Source organism: Argiope bruennichi, chromosome 1, assembly GCF_947563725.1.
Source record: "Argiope bruennichi chromosome 1, qqArgBrue1.1, whole genome shotgun sequence".
Classification (NCBI taxonomy): Eukaryota; Metazoa; Arthropoda; class Arachnida; order Araneae; family Araneidae; genus Argiope; species Argiope bruennichi.
In genome coordinates, this window is record NC_079151.1 from 33,659,845 (window position 1) to 33,675,708 (window position 15,864).

General features: G+C 30.4%; 1 protein-coding gene across 3 annotated transcripts in view; it reads right to left on the reverse strand.

Moving 5' to 3' along the window:
- Nucleotides 1-285: 285 nt before the first annotated feature.
- Nucleotides 286-15,864, reverse strand: part of LOC129964762 (insulin-like growth factor-binding protein complex acid labile subunit) — a 177,794-nt gene continuing 162,215 nt past the window's right edge. For all 3 annotated transcript variants that reach the window (XM_056079128.1, XM_056079129.1, XM_056079130.1), the window contains one exon: nt 286-2,096. In XM_056079128.1, coding sequence (XP_055935103.1) covers nt 521-2,068 — 1,548 coding nt within the window. In that variant the 5' untranslated portion in view covers nt 2,069-2,096 and the 3' untranslated portion in view covers nt 286-520. The remainder of the gene's footprint in view (nt 2,097-15,864) is intronic.

Genomic DNA, 15,864 nt, shown 5'->3' on the forward strand with positions numbered 1-15,864 from the left:
TATGGTGTTAAATGAGATACTGCTGTATAGTGAATAAATGTTTTAATTAAACTTACAAATATCAAAAGTATTCATGGAATACTGGAATAAAACTTGCGAACATTAAAATTCATCACACTTGTTTAAAAGGTAAATTTTTGTATAAGATCATTAAGAGTAATCCAGATATTATATAAAATCTCGAAAGCTATTACGACTTTAGAATACTAAAATTATATTACGACATTGAAAAAAAAAATTGTTTTTTTGAATGTCTGTCCAACAGAGATTTAAAAAATACAACTCTTTCCTTTTCAAATATTTTATTGAAGATAAATGGAAATGGAATCACAAGGGAAGATAAAGTTTGAACACAATAAATGAAACATTAGTTTTAATTGATAAGATATATTTTCACTCGGTATTCTTCATCCAAGGAGAAAAAAAAAGCGGGACACAACCATCTACCAGAAAGAAAAAGAGATGGATCGAAATCCCGAAAACATGACAAGCGAATTTATATCTCTTCCCGGCAATATTATCATAATTCGGCAATGGCCGGATTTTTAAAGGGCTGCTGAACGATCTGCGACAGGATAGGGGAAAAATTCTCCGAGTTCTGTCCGTATTGATAAAGTGTTCGCTTACTCTGACCCAGTTTACTTTTCTGTTTGGCCGCGTATTTGTATCGGTGCCAAAATGCGAGCATGATGACGGCAGCCAACACGACTCCCACTGCCGCAATGGCGATCGCCAAGATCTGTTTGAGGGCGCGATTTTCGCAATCCAGGTCGTCCGGACCGATGTCAATCAGCAGCTGGTCGCTAACGAGGGGTGGATCTTTACACCTGACTCTAGTGACGTCTTCCCCATAGGAGGTGAAATTCTCCTGCTTCAGTAAATTCCACAGCCAGAGGATAGTGCAGTTGCACACGAGAGGGTTTTCTCGCAAGTCGAAAACATCTAGTTTCCCCCAGGGTACCATATCTTCAGTGAATGTAGTGAAGTGGTTGCCTCGGAGGATAAGAATTCGCAGGTTGTCCAACCCACGAAACGTTCCGCCTTCCACGTAGCTGAGAACTTTGTTGTGGCTGATAATGAGTCGTTCCAGCTGATGGTTGTCAGAAAACGTACCGTTTTCGATCACCTCCAGAGAATCTTCGCCATTGACAGAGATGGTCTTCAAGGATCGAAGCCCCTTGAAATCGTTCGGACCTAATCTCTGAATCTTGTTTTTACCTACATGAAGTTCTTGAAGATGGGGGATGTCCAACAAGACATCTGTAGGCACGTGCTGAAGTTCATTGTCCTGCAGAAACAAAGACACGATATTTTCCAGTCCCAGGAAGGCACCGTTCTCAATGATATGGATACCACAACCATCTAAGCTAAGTACTTGGAGGTGACGCAGGTAGTGGAAAGACTGCTTGGGTACAACGTAAATGTAATTCACGCCCAGATCTAAACTACGGAGGGACTTGACATTCTGGAAAGACTCCGTGGGTATTCTTGTTAATCTATTATCTCTAAGTATTAGCTCTTTTAAGTTGATGAGACCTGAAAAGGTAGAAGACGATAAGGTGGATATGCTATTCCTGGATAGATCTAATGTCTCTAAACTGTACAATGGTTCGAATGTCTCGTCGTCGATATCAGAAATGGCATTTCCATCCAGTCTTAGAATCTTCAACGCAGATAGTCCAACGAATGCTTTGGCTTTGAGAGAAGCAATCTTGTTGCTGTTCAGGTGGAGGACGCGCAGGTCCTTTTGCCAAATAAAGTTATTATGTCCCAGGGTTTGTAGAAGATTCTGGGACATGTCCAAGAACCGGAGGTTCTCGTAGACGCTGAAGGAGAGATTGATGCTCTTGATTCTGTTGCCATTTAGGTGCAATTCCTGAAGGTTAGGATTGAGGGTGATGGGGACTACATCTAAAGTCGCTCCGTCGCACCACACAGTCAAGGTGTCTTCGTTACACAGACATCTGAAGGGACAGAAGCAGTTGACGGTCGCACAGCAGAAAACGAGAAAGACAAAGACTCCACCCTCGAATGCAGCACCTCTCTTCCATGAGCATCCTGTCTTCATTGCTCACTGGCAACATTCAATGGGAAAACTGCAAAAAATAAATAATAATAATAATGTATCATACTCGTGCTATCATCCAAAGCTATGAACATCTTTATTTAACACTCTTATGGTTTTTAAATCAAGACTTTCAAAAATGTATTACTTTTATTCTTTATTTAAAAAAAGATTGAATTATAAGCTCATATTAAATATTTAACTGCCAACCTGTAACTGCAATATTCGCTCACAAAAAACAGCTGCATACATTTTATAAGCATAATAAACTACTTCAAAGGTGATATTTAATTAATTTGATTAATTAAAAATCACCTTTGTTCAGTACATTAGGTAACAAAATTAGCATCAAAAACGTTTAATCAAAATTTATCACTTTTAAGTACAAAAATGGCATAGAATCAATTATTTAAAAATAGAAATGGTCCATGATGTGTACTTGTACTGACTCTATATAGCATTTCAAAACGCAAGAACTTTTTTCATCTTAGAAAATATAAATATCTGTATAAAAGACAATAATTCTAAAATATCTAGGCTGGTGATTTATGTGATTCTCGATTTGAAGTTATTTCTTTTTTCATTAGATTTGAATATCTAATGCTGACTATATAGATTCAGGAAATATTTTATAGGCGAATTTTCATATTGATTGTTTTTCTATTGATAGTTTCTTATTCCTGCATCTAGTTGGAATTAAGCTTCATTTGCGCTTTTCCAGTATATGCATCCTTTAAAAATATTTTTGATTTTCCCTTTTGGATTTGATTCGAGGATTCCGGATTGTTGAGGCTAAAGAGATTTCTTTCCTTTCAGGTACCAATAAAATAAAACTTTGCAAAGGTCAATTAATGAACTTCTCATAGCGCATGGCCCATCGCGCGCTTTACCAAGGGGCACTGTGGATAGCTTTGTGCTTGGGGCATTCACGGTAAAAAGTTACTTGCACAACTGTTTTATACAAAAAATTTTAAAAATACAAAAAATATCGAGTTTGTGATAGCAAAAAATGTAAAACTTCTCCACTAGCTAATAAAAAACAAATTAAAAATGAAATTTCGAATCTGGTGTTGTTTTGTAAAAACAAAAATCTTATTTATTTGCTGAATTGTAAAGAATGTAATTTGAATTATATAGGGCAAACTAGTACTGAACTAAATAAAAGAATAAATAGCCACAGATCTGCTGTTAAAAACTTTATTAAAAATGAGTCTTTTGACTATAAATACTACACTTCCAATATCATAATTTTGATAATATTAATATTTAATAATTAGATAATATTAATGATTTTAACAGAAGATTAGACTTGGAAAATATTTATATTTGTAATTTAAAAACACTGTTCCTTATGGACTTAATAATACGTTAAATGGAGAAGGTTACGGGGATTTAGATGATGATGTCGTGTCCGCGTTACTACGGAAAGGGGGTGCAGTAACTTCTGAGGGTAAAGACACCTGAGTACCCGAGAGCAGAAGTCTGACTTCTAGCTCATAAGAAGGTGAAACTCACACATTCGCTTGCACAACCAACTTATTACAGGGGGGGGGGGGGCACATTCACACACCTCACAGACAGAACACAGATGAAGAACAACCATGCCCGAACTTGGATTCGAACATGTGGCGCCCTGGTCACGGGGAAGATGCATAACCCCTATGCAAGGACGCCAGCGGGGATATAGATAACATTTGCATTTATAACAAATTTAACATCTTTAAAGACTTTCTAGATAAGTAAAACTATAGTAAGAGATTAAAGAAAGGAAAAGGTAGGGGTGGCAATTATGATATTATATCTGAGGAATTTCAGAATTATTGTAACTTGGAACATAATAATGAGAACAGTCTTAAAATTAAGAAATATATTTTTGTCTTTAGGAAAAATGAAATTAAATGGTTTATTAATAATAAAGTTGGAGATTTAAAATTTGAAAATTCTTTCACTAAATTTATAATTCTAGATCTAATCAAATTCAAACTTAATATCGAAAAAAACGATTTACTATTTAAAAATAAAAGTAATTTAAATAAAAAGTACTGTGTGGTGAGATTTTTGGATATTTGCTTCGAAAACCTAAAGTTACCTAAAATTATGCACAACAGTAAAGAATTTTTTCCTTTAAAGGATAATGCAATGGTTTGAATAGCATTTAGTTATTCAGCAACTTTAAGGAAAAGAATTTGTAATTATAATTGCTATAGAAAATTTTTTAATAAGATAAGCAAAACCGATTGTAATTGTAACAAAGAAATTTATAAAGATTATGTAGATGCTGACAAAGGACATAACAGGGAATTTGAAAATTATAGATTCCAGCTCTTTAAGAGATCTAATTGAAAGAGGAACAAAATTTAGACTGAGAGAAAAAGAAAACATTAAAAAAATCTTAATTTCTATCGGACAAGATTTGGATATTTTTATTTCTAAATTATCTAGGAAATACCATTGGCCTCCAGAGGGTTTCAGAGAATGGAAAGTAAAGATTTTAGAAGAAATTAAGACACAATTTAATGCAGATAATGTCAGAACTAAAGAATGAAAAATTTATTTTAACAAATCATTGAAAAAAATTTAATAAATTAAAATAAAATTATTACAGTAATAGATAAATCGGCAAATAATTTCTGTTTAATTTGTAAATATTATTAGAAAGAACTTTTAATTAATGAATATAACTCGAATTCGACTTACAAATTAAAAGTATTTGGGTAAAAGGATGCTAGCTTTTGCCAAAAAAACTAAAATTAAGACTTGCTTTTTAAACTATCCTTACTTGATCCCAACAGTAAAATTTCATAAAAAAAACCAATAAAATTTAGATTTGTTACTTGTAGCACCGGCAGTTACAATTACTATACGGGAAAACATTTCTTTAAATACTTGAAAATGATCCTATATAAAATTAAAGATGATGATAACTTTGTAATCTATAGTAACGAAGATGTTTTTGATTTTCTAAAAGATAACAATGTTAATAAACTTAATACTTAAAATTTTGAAAATTTGTACACTAATCTACCTCATGAAAAATTAATAGATGTCTGTACTATTATATATGACGAATATTTAGAGATATTATTACAAAAAGTAATTGGCTACAATTATGTAAATTAAAGGAAACTACCTTTTTAACGGAATTAAATTTTATAGACGGAATGGGAAACGGAATTTTTATAAACGTAAAGGGAATTCCAATGGGAACAGCTTTTTCAAGTGCTTTAGTCAATATTTTCCTACATTATTATGAGAAAAAAATAATTAAACACAACTTAATAAAAGGTTGGAGATATATTGATGACTTAATTTTGTTAAACTTGGATAATCCTAATGTTGTTATTAATTGTTACCCAAAAAATTTAAACTCAAACAAACGAAAATCAACTTAAAGCTACCTATCTAGATTTAAATATAGAAATTTCTAATGGAAAAAATTTAATAGGTATTTATGATAAAAGGGATGAATTTAACTTTAAAATAATTAAACTTCAAAATTACCATTCTAATTTAAACTCTAAAATTTTTAAAAATTTGATATTCTCACAATTCAGTAAGATTAAAAAAATGTGTAATAATAAAATTTCTTATATTGAAGCAACAAACAATCTCATTAAAAACTTAACTACTAATGAATTTCCCAAAAACTTTTGCAATATAGAAGTTTTGATAAGAGAAAGTTTAGCTAATTACTGACATCCACCAGTTTATTCACTTTGAATTTTAACTCAATAGAAGGTGCTTCAATTATTCCTTATGATGACGGTGCATTATGGCAAAACGTGGTAGGTGTATATAGCTTTAAACGCGGGAAAATTCAATTTAGTTTAGTTTAACGAAGTGCAATTGCACTAACGAGTTTTTTTTTTTTTTTTTTTTTTTTTTTTTTTGTTTTGCCTCACACTGTCTTTTGAAACTGCACTTTCAGTTGGTAAGTGTTTTGCTTTCATATTTTAATGAATTTGGTTCTATTTTTATGGTCTTTTATTGTTTGGTTTTGCTGTGATCTTGCTTGGATTTCAAAAATTTGGAAATGGTTTTACTTGTTATTGTATAATTATTTTTAATTTTGTGCTATTATCTAAAAACCCTTAATTTCCTGGGATGTTCGTGTTACGAGGGGTCAGTTTGTTGGACAAAAGTCAGACCCCTCACAGGAAAAAATCCCTGGTTGAATCCTTGCCTGAGGGTGACCCTTGAGAAAGTCTTCAGGCCGGATTCATTATATCTTTCTTTTTGATTCTTTGGCTTTAAACTTATTATTTATTTCTAATAATTATTTTAATTTGGTCAAGTTCATTTGTGTTTTAGTTGTAGCAGCATTAGCGCTCTCTGAATACAATGTATTTTTATTATATATGTTCAGGAAATATTTTGTAGGTGAATTTTTATATTGATTATTTTTTGGATTGATAGTTTCTTAATGCTGACTATCTAACTTTTGCTAACATTTCGACTTACTCTTTTCTGTCTGAATGCTACATAAATTCGCATGAATGATTTTGAGCTTTTAACAATATAACATAAACATGTATAAAGAGTTAGATTAATGAGATGAAGTTAAATAATGTAATATCTTTAATTTCATATCTATATCTCCAGTTATTTCTCTTTTTCGATATATTTTAATATTAATTAATTTAATGATATGATTGTCATAATACTTTGAACGAAATATATTTATGCCAAACAAAAAGTTTGGAAAGTTATTCCCTTAAAACGTCAGATTCATAGCTTTATAAATTACTTTTTATTAAAATAAATTAATAATAATTTCGTAGGTGCAAAGTGAAAATATGACGAATTACCAGGTGTTTGAAAATAAGTAATTTTTTAAAAAAAAATCAGAATACAATATAAGAATAAAGAAATACAAAGGATTAAAATACTTCCATTATATTTCATACTTCTTTCATTAATGTGCACTTCAAACTTAATCTACTGTCTATTGTGTTAAGTTGTTTTTTTGTTGAAAAAACGAAGACAAAATGACATTAATCATTTTCAATGTTTTAAGACATTAATAAAGATCAATGTTAAACATGAAATAAATTAGCGGTATTTCATGATGTAATGTAATAAAAGGAATAATCTCGAAAATTGAAATATAAATTTATTTAAAAATCGTGCAAAATGGAAAAATTAAATACCCTATTTCGAGAGAGAGATTTTTTTCCTTAAAAAAATTGAATACGTTGATGTGGAAATAAAAAATTTTATGACACAGGCGATATAAATATGGTTTGGAAAATGAACGAGAAAGAAATAAATATAATTAAATTATGATTTATAAACCATTGATTTATAATTAAACAGAAGAAAAATCTTACAGAAGAATTTCCTACAGTCTTATTGTAATTGTATTATCCTAAAGTTTTTGCGAAGCTTCTCACTGTCCCTATTACCAAATGTTCCAAAAGTTGCTATATTCGAATTTAACAAAAAATATACTTTCTGTGATGTGATAATTTATTAAAGTTATTTTAGACTGTTTGCGGTTCAAATGGTTTGCAAATCATCGAACTGATAAAAGTTCTTAGCAATTTTAGACTTTTATTTTTATTTAAATTCTCTTAAAAATAATTTAAAAATACAATATTGTGAATATCTATTAATTGAAAATCGAAATGTAATAACTTTTCAAGTAATCTTCAATACTTCAAATGTTTCACATTAAAATATTTTTGACTATTTTAATATACAAACATAAAAGTTATATCAAAATAAATTAGAAATGTATTTTATTTAACCATTAGTTAAGTCATTACAAATGTAAAAATACTGAATTAAAATATTTAGGATAAATGATTTAAAATGTTTAAGCTACATAACTAAAATGAATGATTGTTCTTATTGAAAACAAATTATTCAATATTTCAGCTTTATATTAATTCTGAGGCTCACATGTATAAGTAGTCTATTCTAATTGTGATCCCTTAATTAGTTTCTAATAATTAGCCATGGGTATGTATATAACGGTTATTTCAAAAATTCCAATTCTAACAATATTGTTAATGACGTAAAGAATTGTATTTAATGTTGTTTGAGTTGAAAAATGCTCTTCTGAATAAATTATGAAGTGAAATTTTTATACAGGCCTTTGGTTCTGTTATTCAAATTTAACAATATATTCTTCACAGATTAACACTTAAAAAATTCAACTATTATGATTAAAATTCACTTAGTTAAGAAGCTTTGATGATAACTATTTTAGAAATTTCAATGTCCACCCATAGGAAGATCCACCATTCGACGTACAGTCATCCTTGAGGTGAGCATTAATTGGTCTAAAATAATAAAATTTGATATGTCATATCTCAGCCAATTTTATTCGCCGAACAGTTGAACCTTTTTTGTGTTCAAAATCTTCGTATTAATAATCTTTAATTGTTATATGACTAATCGAACCAAAATGACTTTATCTCGGTCAGTTTTGTTCGTAGAATAGTTGAAATTTTTTGTTCAAAATCTTCGTATTAAGAATCTTTAATTGTTATATGACTAACCGGATCCAAAGGACTGTGTTTCGATCAATTTTGTTCGTAGAACAGTTGAAATCTTTTGTTCAAAATCTTCGTATTAAGAATATTTCACTGTTATATGACTAACCACGTCAAGAGAACTGTATATCGGGCAATTTTTTTCGCAGAGCAGCTGAACTTATTATTTGTTTTAAATCTTTATATTAAAAATACTTTACTGTCATATGACTAATTGGACCAAAAGGACTGTATCTCGGCCAATTTTGTTTGCAGAACTCTTTCTCTCTCCCTCTCTTGGTTTTTTCTCCCCTGAAAATCTTCGTAACTGTTATATGCTAACCAGACCAAAAAGATAACTGTATAAAAAGTTGGATTTCTCAATTTTTCCTGCATTGAATTTATTGATACAAACAACATAAAATAAATACCTGTGTCTTTTAGAACATTTTTTCTGATAGGAAATATGTATTTATTTCTAATAAATTAGAAATTAGATATCGAATAATTATTAATATTTAAGAAAAGAAATATAAAAAACAACTCCATTTATTGATCAGAAATATAAAAGGTTTTAAACATATTTTAAAGAATGGGCATTTCAAATTTCAAAAATATTTTCTTTTCCAATTAATTCGAGAAAAGGAGATTTAACTACAATAGATATTTTTCACAATAGACTTTACATCAGAATCTAAGATTTCACATATTAAAATTTTCAAAAAATTAAAATGTCTAATTATGTTTATGAATGCATCAAATACAAACTAAGAAAATAAAGATGAAAACGACAGGATAAAAATTTATTGAAAAGCAGCTGAAACAAAAGAGCTGTATATATACGATTTCTGTTCAATTAAATTCCACCCAAGCTAACGTTGCGAGTAAACAACTCCAAATTTTCTTGGTAAAAATGCATTTTTAAATCTTAGTAATCAAATATGAGGGTATAAAGTGACGCTCCGCTCATTATAATTGTATTTCGAAATAGAAAAAGAAGATTTCGTTAAACAAAGTGAGAAAATAATCAGTTGCCATGGTGACATCTGTTTTTAGCGAAAATACGTAGGAAAGATATTCGATATGTTGGTGATTAGTCAAGGATTTAAATTTCAATTTCGTGATTGCAAAATTAATAGACGGCGGGAAAAATATACTTCAGTACGTGTTTATAATATTTAATGATGTAAACATATTTAACAAGCTCCGTTTTATTTAAAGCATCTTTAATGAACAACTGCAGAAGATCAAGTTATATGATTAAAACCCTAATATTTGAACAAAAAATATTCTCTTTACTTTTCGGGGGGGGGAGATGTTTTAATTACGAAAACTGTTATTTCGAACGAAAGATTGTCATCAGGTTTCAGAACAATGACGTGTTTGTTATTCCTTAAGGATTAAAATTCAAGAAAACACTTTGATAATGATGCAAAAAAAACTTTGAAAAGGCTAAAAGTGTAAACATATATTTGGAGTAAATCGGAAAATAAAACTTCTTTTCAACCGTTAACGTATACTGAAAAAAAAAAAAAGAATCCGTGCCCTGCAATTTCTAAAAATAAACTTGGCTTTAAATACAGCAAAGACATCGCAGCTTTAAGGATTTCGAAACTTTTTCTTGTTTTTCCCAAGTTTATTGATTTCGAATTTACGATAGATTCCAATTGCCCGTGGATAAAAAAAGAAAATAATTTTGTCGCGATGCAGCCGTTATTCGAACCTTCTTTGAATTATTTGAAAAGCAAAGATGATTTATTTCCAGACTAAATTTCCAGAAGCATGTTCTTCCCTTTCTAAAAATCTGAATATATGTTATGCAAATATTTCAAATTAAATTAATAAAAGGAGTAAGTATTATTTCAAAATAACAGAAATATCTGAATTCAGTCAGACAACGAAAAGAAATTGAGTTTCCTTTCTTTTTTACCAAAGCATCAACATTGGATTTTAGTTTGGTTTAGTTATATTAACGTTCCGTTTTGAAACAACACTAGGGCTATTTTGGGACGGACCTCACAATTTTGAAACGCGGTCAGATGACGAGGAAGACATCTGAGCTGGCACCTCCCTCTCCAAGCTTCCATACCAATTCAGCGGAAGTGACACGGATTTAACGTGCCCCAGACCCGCTTACTCGATGGTTCTTCGATGCAATACAGTCTCGAGCCAGAAACCCTCCAGTTCTGACTCTGATAAATTATCATAAGGTCAATGCGGCGCTACATTAACAGCGGAAATTTTAAACTTCGAAGGAAGTTTCTTTGCCAAAAGATTTTCTCTTCATTTTGTGAGTATTCTTTGTAACATGGCATAATAAGCTAAAATAATATCGTATGTTGATTATATAGAATTAAAATAGGTAACTATCTTTCACTATGTCATATCTTTATAACAAACATTTTTTAATGCTGCATAATGTAATAGTGAATTTCTGAAAAATGATGTATAAATTAATACAAATGATACCAAAATAATTAATTCAATGCTAAAATTTTACTTGTAATAGTAAAAAATTGGCTAATTAAAGGATTAAATTTAACTATTCAAGTATTCGTTTAGTATTTATCTTTAGAAACTATTCAAAATTTACAGAACGCTCAGTTACTTATAGAAATTATTGCTGTTATTTGATATGTAGTAAAATTATTTACTTTTTTAAATTTCGGCATCAAATGAATGAAAATTGTATTAAATGGAAATTGTTTGTTAATTAAATACTGGGAAATGGAGCTAACATGCTGAATGATTAGTACTGTATTTGCTTATGATTAGTACTGTATTTGCTTATGATTAGTACTGTATTTGCTTATGATTAGTACTGTATTTGCTTATGATTAGTACTGTATTTGCTTATAATTAGTACTGTATTTGGTTATAATTAGTACTGTATTTGCTTATGATTAGTCCTGTATTTGCTTATGTTTCATTTTACCTCTGAGCATATGCTTTGATGAGCCAAAAATGATTTTTTTTTCTGGATTATTTATATGATCACGAATTACTCACATAATTTATGTGAATTTAGACTAAAAATTTTTATCTGTACAATTGCATGCAAACATTCCTTCCTGTAGTCTCTTCTATTTATAAAATTAATTTGTGTGTTTTCAGATGAACAACTCTTTCATTAACAAAACGGATTTTAGAGTTAAGAAAAATCATTCCCAATACTTTATAATTCATTCTGATACTACTGAATTTTTTTCCTTACACATGCTATATGTTTAGAAAATTTTCAAACGCATATGATATTTTTCTTAATTATCTTATATGTATAATCGCAATGGCTATTGCAAAATAATTCAAATTTCTATTAAAGTATAATTCAAATGTCCCATTGTATTATTTGTGTAATAGATATTGTATTTTCCATTATACAAATATTTTAATGGAAAATGGCATATAATGGATATGTATCTATTGTTTGAATATAAATAATTGCATGCTTTTTAATCCTTGCTTTATATTGCACGGATAATTAACAAACTAGAATTTACAAAGGTTAAATTCAGTAAAGATTTGAAGGAGATTTGCATTTGGCTTTCACGAAAATTATTGGAAAAATAAAAGAAAAAAAACCTGTGAAGAAATAATGTTATGAAATAACGCCGGATTCATAAACTAAATATATAAATATCCTACCAGCTAGAAGATATATAATTGATTTGCATAATTCCTGATAAGAGTGCAAAATATATTTTACTCCAGAAGAAAAAAGCGGGAGTGATTTCTCCTGAACTTTATTGCATACTCTCTAATAAAGCTGATATTTTAGAGCACACCTTCCATGGCACTGGCGTAAAATAGTTATTAAATATTTTGACCAGAATTTAACGTTTTTACTGTATCATGTCATCCTTGGCGAGTTTTTGGCGATTAATCCCTGACATGCCGTTAACAGTAACCGAAAATCGAATTTGCACTTTAGAAACATTTTCCCCAACGGATTTAAACAAAAATTCGACACAAAAATGCCCTTGCAGTCACAAAATTCCATAACAAATTTGATATATTTAAGTTACTGCGTTTCTGAGTTATCGCGTTTATATGTTTTTGAAAGTACGGACCGACAGACAATCAACCTTTTGATGGATTTGACTCAAAATTTGTTGGATGTCTATGCTATAGATATTAAATCTGTGTACCGCATCTTATCTATCTAGCCCTCCTCGTTTTGTAGTTACCGTCTTAAATTGTATTCGGAGAGCCAGGCAGACAAAATTCCTCCGAACAGATTTTACTCAAAATTTGACAGAAATATGAAAATTTGGTGTAAATACAATATACCAAATTTGATCCGTCTAATTCAAAGCATTTTTATCTTTGTCACAGACAGACAGACGGACATTTTCCATAAATGCGTTTTTCGAATTGAGAGAAGTCTAAAAAGTGGAGATATGTCAAAATCTCGATTTTTTTTTTTCGATTACTGTACTTTTTATATACTACGTATACGTGAAAGTAAAAACATTTCACTTAAATATTTTGCCGGCGTCCTGGCATAGGGGTAGTGTCTTCCACGTGACCTGGGTAGCCTGGGCTCGAGTCCCGGTTCGGGCATGGTTGTTCTATCTGTGAGATGTGTGATTGTGCACTCCTGTGAAAAGGGGTTGTGCAAGCGAATGAGTGATGCGTGAGTAGCAAAGTCGTACTCTTGATCCTAGTTGGCAATACTATAAAAACAAGAGACGCTCCCTCACCGGCTTAAAACAAACTTAATGTCCATGGCGCCATAAGAAACAACAACTTAAATATTGTAATTTTAACTGAAAAATTAAACGATCAAATTCAATACCGCTTCTAAAGCATTGATTAAAGCTTTCCAACAGCTAATTGCTTATCTACCACCAAACCACAGAATATTCGCACAAGCGATGTTCAATTTTTAAACTTTTACTAAGAAAAACATCTCCCAATATAATCATTATCATTGTGTGAGATAGCCATCATAAAAGTGGTCTTCTTTAAATTAATTCAATTCTCCATCCATTAAAGAAAACTTCATCACTCGCTTATTTGCTTCGTCCTCTTTAAGTGGTTGATCGATAGCTTTTGTATCCTTTAAGTGGCACAATGCGTCGTTGATCATGCCATTCTCATTAAGTTGTAATCAATATCTTCAGTTCGCGCGCCGGTTGTTCGGAACTTCCACTTTTCTTTCCGCCTTTTCCAGAAGGGAAAACGACCATTAATACCTTTTTGATACTAATTACCTCCTCGTCCGACGAATGCCACTTGACAGCGAGCGAAAAACATCGAAAGTCGGTTGTTGTTTGCATCTGAACCTGGCTCCGAGCTTAATGCGCCGGTGAAGAGAGGTTTTTATTGGATAGAAAACAGTTCGGCGGTCTTTTGTTGAATGACTGTCAAAAGAGTTTGTTGGAAATGTTTGTTTATTGTTTGGAGAGGGAGTGAGAGGTGGCGGTAAGTTTGAAGAGACGTTTTGTTTTGTTCTAAAGAGCGAAGCCTGTGAATGGAACTAAACTGTGTAAGAAGATGCATGTTGGTTACGTATGGGTTAAATGATGCTGAAATCGGATCAAATGTATTGTGACGAACAAACTGTGAGTTGAATTAGTTAAAAAAACAAATATAGAGTTACTTTTATTACCATAAAAACAGATTCAAATGAAGATCAGTCAGTGTAATTTTTGACAACGGATTCTAAAACCCTCCTCGTTTTTGTGCATTCGTTAGGATGTCTTTAATTCGTCAAAATAGGAGTGAGAGGAAATATGAAAGGAGGAGATGTTTACATTTAACAAACAAATAAACTTGGATTACTTACGGATTGAATTAAAATAATACGGTCAGAAACGACACGATTCTCAAATACACGTGAAAAAAAATGATCAAAAAAATATCTAATAGAGCAAAACTCAAAATCAAAATGACGAAGAATTCCAGAAAAGCGCTCATTTTTACGAGTCTATCCCCTTAATTAGATAGAATCGTCGAAAAGCGGTAGTCTCAGAATACTGAAACGAGCAGTATATGAGCAAAAGTGGTTCATTTAAGGACAACACCGGTTTTCTAATTCTTCATAGGAAGATTATCGATTTTAATTTTTGAAAATTGATTTACTTGTTTACGAATACAGAGAATGTAAACCTTTAGATGCCGTAAGTTTCAAATTTGATACCGGACTTTTAAATCGAATTGTACACTTATAATTGGTTTGTTTTGAATATTTGACTGTATGTATGTTACCATTGCATTATGTTCTTTTGAATAAAATTTTAAAAAAAATTACAGCTATCAAAATTGTTCAAATATTATGACATTTTTTCCACTGCCGTATTCCCCTGCCGAGTTACATATTTTTAGAAAATGTTTAGCGGAATATATCTTTGACGAATTTTATTTTCAGAAAAATAAAAATACCTTTGAAGCAGGTGATTATCTTATTTTTACTATGATATAATTATTTTTAGAAAAGGCCTCTTTTGTTTGAAGAAACTGCTTAAGTATACAAATTGATATCTGCTTTTTTACGAAATAAATATACTAAAATATGTATTGCAATTTTTTATTATTATTTTTCCCTTTATCTGGCTACTGCAGTGAACATACTCATATGTTTTATAAAATTTTATTTGGAAAAAAAATCAAGTTTCTAAGGGTTAAAATATTCAGCATGAAAAAAAATCACGACAAGCATATTAAAAATTAAAAGTCTGATAGTTAAAATTTAGTTTTTAATTAATTTATATATTGAAATTTAAAATCATTTCGGTAATTATTTTATTCGCCAATATTTTTCTATTCTCGCCAATATAATCAATCGCTCAAGCATATGAATAAAAATTAAGAAAAAAAATAAGCATATGAATTTGAACACGACAAATTACCGGTTTCAAATGAAATGAAATGAATGAATGAAAATTATGTGTGTCTGTTTTTCTGTGAATCCGATAGTTCAAAACCGCTTAGAGCTAAATGGATAAAATTTGTCATATAGTATTTAAACCAATTTTTCCATATGTTTATCAAGTGAAAACGATATATACAAAATATAAAGAGCTTTACAGATAAAAATTGATACACATATTTAAGATATAAAGTGAAGATTCATATCAGATTTTGAACCCAATTTGACCAGAGATTGATCTGCTGGGTATATTTTCTCATGTATGTCACTTACAAACGCAATGGCGTAAATAAGTGAAATTTGGTATGTAATCTTGTGATTATATTTATAATTATGTGCGAAATTTTAGTTTCAAATGGAGAAACTGCTTCTAATGCCTTTTTATTTTTCTATTGCTTGTATATTAACCGTGTATCAGCAATTAACGAAAAAGATTGCACTCTGGA